General features: G+C 41.9%; 1 protein-coding gene across 1 annotated transcript; it reads left to right on the top strand.

Moving 5' to 3' along the window:
* The first annotated feature begins 990 nt into the window (after positions 1–990).
* Positions 991–5416, top strand: LOC120104675 (cucumisin-like). Its single transcript, XM_089929945.1, has 10 exons — positions 991–1074; positions 1171–1259; positions 2429–2526; positions 2613–2756; positions 3077–3176; positions 3280–3790; positions 3871–4190; positions 4289–4400; positions 4490–4703; positions 4794–5416. Exons 1-10 carry the CDS (start codon positions 991–993, stop codon positions 5414–5416), a joined length of 2295 nt encoding a protein of 764 aa, XP_089786071.1.
* The last annotated feature ends 978 nt before the right edge of the window (positions 5417–6394 follow it).

The raw sequence follows: 6394 nt of genomic DNA, 5'->3' as shown, positions 1-6394 counted from the left end.
AATCTTCTTTTCTTGTTTGATTGATGGACCAAAATGTCATCTACTAGAAATTTTGGAATAGTTTAGACTTGGTCTCCTATTTGAAATTGATTGTTACACTGCTGCTGAAATTGATGGAAAGCAACTTCGGATAGAAAAGAGCCTACTATGACCAGTGAAGAAAACAATTTCTGCCGAGATTTCCACTGGACTTTGAGAAAAAAGAGTCATAGTTCGATCTGAACTCAGAAAACCATACTCAAAATCCAGAAGCACCATTAACCTTTTAATTTTATTCTTTAAAATCATGAAGACAACGTTGTTTTCCTATCCACATATCACATATGTGAAATACAAACACAACTGTCGGTAGTAAGCTTCGTAACATTACTACAGAGGTTCTTTTATTCAGTGATGTGGTAGCCGCTGAACAGTGATGTGGTCAACCCAAGGTCCCAAGAACAGAGTTTAGTGTCGACCGTTGACCAGATCGTCGGCCTCCTTCCGAAAAAAAAATAGATCGTTCACTTTGGAAAGCCCATCCATACTTCCTCCTTTTCCTTTCGTTGCCAGGCTCACGGACAGTCGGCACTGCAGCGGAGCTATCAACCAACTGTCCACAAACTCATCATGCAGAACATGACAACAAAAACGCAAAGAACTCAATTTACAACGTAGCTTAAAAACCTTGGAAGCTCAAATCCTCCGTCTGTTTGCTAGTTCTCATCTCAAATATGATGAGGAAGTAAGAGTCAATGACCGAAAAAGGAACGAATTGGAGAGGACAATGAGAAGAGGTTTGATACTGGTGATTGTTCTCATCTATTTGGTGGCGGAGGTAGCCAAGTGATGCTCATTATCTAGTTGTCAACGGAGAGGGCAAAGAGTCATTGATTGGAAGACGTGAATGGGCTGGCTTATAAATAGCTCAGATCTCCATGCCAATGGGGCATCTGTGGTTGAATCGAATCTGTTCAGGGAAGCGTTCCGAGTGTTTTAGGACTCCTATCAATGGCCACGAAGCCATTTTTCCTTCTTTATACGCTTGTAGTTGCATCCTTTCTGATATGTTGTCATTGCACTGAGGAAAGAAAGGTAATCTTCTTTTTTTTTTTTTTGGTATTTCTCTTTCCCTATTTTCAGTATGAGTTCGCAAGGAGTTTTTTAATTTATTAACTGAGCTGGGTGCAGGTCCACATTGTGTACATGGGGGAAAAGCCTAAGGGTGGGTTTGCTGCCAAGTCAATGCATCACTCCATCCTAGAAGCTGCCCTTGGAAGGTCACTACATATAGTTTGGCTAGTTGTAGTTATCCAATAGTCTGTGCTGATAAGAAATTAGCTTGCAAGGTTACATTGCGCCAAATTGTTTTTAAATTGGTTCAAATATCCCAAACATATTCCTAAAAAGTTATGAAGCTTGTTCATCTCTTCTACTAGTTGAAAACCGTACATGTTGTTAATAGGGGGACAACTGGATTGGACTCACTAAAGAATAATATTGTGATAATATGATAGGACTATCCTGGTCGCATGCGACATACTCCATGCACACATACACAAAAAATGAAAAAGCTTAATAGCATGAAAAAATTATTCATCTATTTCCTAGTCTAAATACTAGTGAAAGGATACATGTGATCTCAATTGATTTAAAGACTTTTTATTATAAATGAATAGATAACAACACAATCACTCTTCTTGGTGCAGTTGCTTCAAAATTTTTTCTTATTATGTAAGCAAGACCCAACCAAAAGCCTATAAATACCCAGAAAATATAATATTTATAGGAGAGATGCTATTATTCATAGTTCTTCAAGTAAACCTTTTCTGGCTTTCATTTCATGCAATGTCTTGTATAATTTTGTGGAGGTAATGATCCATTGGAATACTTGATAAAATCACAGCTGTCAAGATCATATCCCTTACCTAAACAGAAAATCAAATTAAAAAGTGTGAAATAAAGATTATATGCTTTTTATCTATAAATTTTAATGTTATTATCTCCATATTAAATTATATTATAAAGATATTTTCACCATATTATATATCATGGTTATTTAGGGATATTAACTAAGTTTGTAATGCTTAGCTATTTCATTGATCTATAGTTTTTATGTGTACATTAGCAATGCATTTCTTGTCTTTCATGATTTTTCCCAATGAGATCTCAGAACAATAGATGTACTTAACATGTAGCAAAAGTATGTATTGCTGATAATAGCTCAAGAATAAAGTTTGTTATAATGAGTCTTTACCTTTTCATATGGTTCAACTCATGGTCTCATAGCTTAGTAATTAAAATATAGCATCATTCATTTGGAAAACCAAAAAATAATAGACACTTTAAATTCTAGCTTTTTGTTAAATAAATTCTAATTTATTGGGCAGCATTAAGAGAGGTGTTATCCTAAATATGCTAACAAGTTATGGTGGTCCCCTAACTGCAGTTCTTCTGGTGCCAAAGAGTCTCTTGTGTACAGTTATGGGAGAAGCTTCAATGGATTTGCTGCTAGGTTGACTGACAAAGAAGCTACAAGGATTCAGGGTAAGAATTACTAAGCAATAAGACATGCATCATTTGATTAGGTTAAATGTTCTCGTTCCCTTACTCATTTCTATATGTGACCGCAGAGATGGATGGAGTGGTCTCTGTTCTTCCAAATACCATACTCAAGCTTCATACCACGAAGTCATGGGATTTCATGGGTCTTACGCTTGGTGGAACTGTACGCTTTCCTAGTGAAGGAGATGTCATCGTTGGACTGCTTGACACAGGTATATATCAACGTAATTGGCTTGGCCGCACCACACACTGGCTCTGCCCTCTCGGTTACTCAAATTCAATCAAAATATCATTTCAACAGCCAATAACAAATAAACATCACTCCAATCTAAATACATGATTGAAGTATATCGAACATACCATATGCAACCCATTCCTCATATGCACCTATTCTTCTTCCATCTTCAATCCTTTCTTCATGATGGCCATTTTATGCACTTGGATCCTTTTTCATCTCCTAAAATTCTAATCCATACATCCCACCACGTAGATCTAAGAATTTAATCTGAAGATCATGCATCTGAATTTTCAGGAATTTGGCCGGAGTCTGATAGTTTCAGTGATAAGGACATGGGTCCCCCACCTGCCAAATGGAAAGGGATCTGTCAAGGCTCAAACTTCACTTGCAACAAGTAATCCCTCTTTCTTCTCTGTCCATTGTTAAGAGGCAGAAAATATGACCCTAGGTGCAAGCATCTAACCACTTCATTACTTCTGAACGATTCCCTGCAACAGCAAGATCATTGGAGGAAGGTACTACAATAGTGAAGGTATCTACGCCAGCACGGACTTCAAATCCCCGAGAGACTCTGAGGGACATGGCACACACACTTCCTCCACTGCTGCAGGAGCACTGGTGCCCGACACTAGCTACTTTGGCCTGGCATTTGGCACTGCAAGAGGTGGAGTACCAAAAGCAAGGATTGCAATGTACAAAGTGTGCTGGAGCTTTGGATGTGCATCAGCTGACATCTTGGCTGCATTTGATGATGCCATTGCTGATGGAGTTGACATACTGTCCGTCTCCCTCGGAGGACCCCCTCGTCCTTTCTTCCGCGATCCCATAGCCATCGGGTCGTTCCATGCGATGAAGAATGGCATCTTAACAGCCAATTCTGCAGGCAATTCTGGTCCTGACCCACGAACAGTGACTAATGTCGCTCCTTGGACAATCACTGTTGCCGCGAGCTCCATCGACAGGAAATTTATAGCCAAAGTTGCCCTCGGCAATGGACAGATCTTCATTGTGAGTACTGGATCCTATTTTATAGATTTAAAATCTAAAAGTTACTAGCTTATCTTGCTTAATATGATCCCAACATGTAGGGAAACTCCATTAATCGATTCGCGCTCGTGGGCACGTATTCATTGATATATGGGGGAGGTGCTCCAAACATCTCAGCAGGTGCATCAGGTGATATCTCCAAGCATTGCTTTCCTGGTAGTCTGAATTCCTACAAAACAGAGCACAAGATAGTGCTTTGCGACAGCATTTCGGATGGTTCTGGTGTCTTGATGGCCCATGGTCTTGGAGTCATCATGAGCGACTCGGAGTACTCCGACTTGGCCTTCTCTTACCCATTACCTGCAACTGTGATCAGCGTAGAAGATGGTGCGCAAATATTGGCATACATCCAGTCCACTAGGTACGTAAGAGGATTGCAGCAAATCAATGATCTCATTTTCTCTGATGCTAATTAGCTGCTCCTGTTTTACTGAACACACGAGCTCAATCCCATGTCAGCAATCCTTTTGCAACAATCTTGATGGGCGAGACAATTGAAGATGTCATGGCTCCAACTGTGGTCTCGTTCTCATCTAGAGGACCCAATACAGTCGTCCCCGACATGCTCAAGGTACCACCCGTTCCTTGCTTCATTTGAATTCATTCCTCTATCCCCATTAGTACTGTCATGAGATTCTGAATAACTGGCAATATCGACAGCCCGATCTGACTGCACCTGGCGTAGATATTCTCGCTGCCTGGTCTCCGGTGGCGCCACCTTCGGTCTCCGAAGACGACCCACTGAGAGTGAAGTATAATGTGATCTCCGGCACGTCCATGTCTTGTCCTCACGTTAGCGGCGCTGCTGCCTACATCAAATCGGCACACCCCGGGTGGTCGCCTGCTGCCATCAAGTCTGCTCTCATGACAACTGGTAAAGCAAACGGGATCAAGAAAATGGAGCTTTTCTTTGCGTTTCATAAGTTCGATTTCACCTGAAGATGACTAATATCATGGTTTGCAGCGACTGTCATGGATCCAAGGAAGAACGCAGATGCCGAGTTTGCCTACGGCGCAGGCCAGATCGACCCGAGAAAGGCTCTGACTCCAGGATTGATCTTTGATGCATCCGAGAAAGATTACGTCGACTTCCTCTGCAAGCAGGGCTACAACACGAGCACTCTTAGGCTGGTCACCGGTGACTCGAGCACTTGCCCGAACACCACCACCATCGGGAATGCATGGGGCCTCAACTACCCATCCTTTGCGCTATCTGTGATTGATGGGCAGAGAATTCTAGGGGTCTTTCCTCGGACGGTGACCAACGTGGGAGCGCCGAACTCGACGTACTACGCCTCTTGGGCTGCGCCATATCCTTTGACGGTCAGCGTCACCCCTTCGCTCCTTTCCTTCTCTTCTGTTGGGGAGACGAAGTCCTTTACCGTTACGGTCCGTGGTGGAGCTATATCGCAGCAATTCATTTCTGGGTACATCGTATGGAGGGATGCGACGCATACCGTGAGGATGCCGCTCGTGGTGTACACAACGCTTCCTCCTGATGATGATGAACCGATGGCTGCTCGCGTGCGACGATCGTTTGACGGCTCCTCCAGGCACCACAATAATGGGATCCTTGGTGCCAATTAATTAATTGACAACATCCCTACTGTTACTTCTCTGCTTAATATCATCTGTGGTCTGTAATAAGATTGCCTGTGATAGTGCCACTGGCAACAGAGAGTGAATCTATTCTGCAATTGTTCAGTTGCATGGGAAAGAAGAATTACATGCATGTTTGATGCAATAAAACTTATATAATCTCTTTTCATTACGTCTTTTTTTTGGAAAAACAGCAGGGTTTTGCTGCTAAAGCATTTCATTGCATGATCAAATAATACGGATTAAAGGAGGGTTCAAGACCCTCGAATCCAAAATAATTTTGAGCAAGGCGCCTACACAACAAGTCATCATAAATGAAATTGATAGGGGAGAGAGAGGGAGAGAGAGAGAGAGAGAGATAAGACAAGATAGAGGAGAAGGATATCTAATGTACTTTTGAACTGAACTGCAATGCATCATCGAGAGTCATCGTCTCTCTTTAAGCACTCGTGCTGGGCTTGTAAAGAAAAAAAAAGGGAGGATACGTGCGTTCTCTTCTGATTAAAGACTTTTTACTATAAATGAGTAGATAACAGCACATTCACTCATTTTGGTGCAGTTGCTTAATTTAAATATTTTCTTATTCTTTGATAAAGGAAAGCAGCACGTAACCAAAAGCCTATAATTATAGAGAAAATATAATATCTATCTGCGGGGCCGCTAAACAAAGACGGAGTCACGGTACGGAGTTCGTGCAGAGATGCTATTATTGGCGATGGGTCTACATTCATCCCTGAATGCCGTCGGGTACTCTTTACTTCCCCGCCATTCTTGTAACCGTCACCTGTAATCCGCGCAGGTGTGTCCGCACCCCCTGGAGTGGACGAGAAAAAAAGGATTTCTCGGAGCAACCCGAAGGTCCCTCGAATGGCATGGAATAATAGCTTTGACGGAGGAAGTCACTTATTATAATAGTTGATGTCAGAGAATAAGTTCCTGGTTTGGTTGAATTCAATCAAAAGTATC

The sequence above is a fragment of the Phoenix dactylifera genome, chromosome 3 (genome assembly GCF_051530095.1).
Source record: "Phoenix dactylifera cultivar Ajwa chromosome 3, Ajwa_hap1_PhDact_Kaust_v1.1, whole genome shotgun sequence".
NCBI lineage: Eukaryota > Viridiplantae > Streptophyta > Magnoliopsida > Arecales > Arecaceae > Phoenix > Phoenix dactylifera.
The sequence above is the reverse complement of the archived record's forward strand: the minus strand, read 5'-3'. Positions and strand labels throughout refer to the sequence as shown.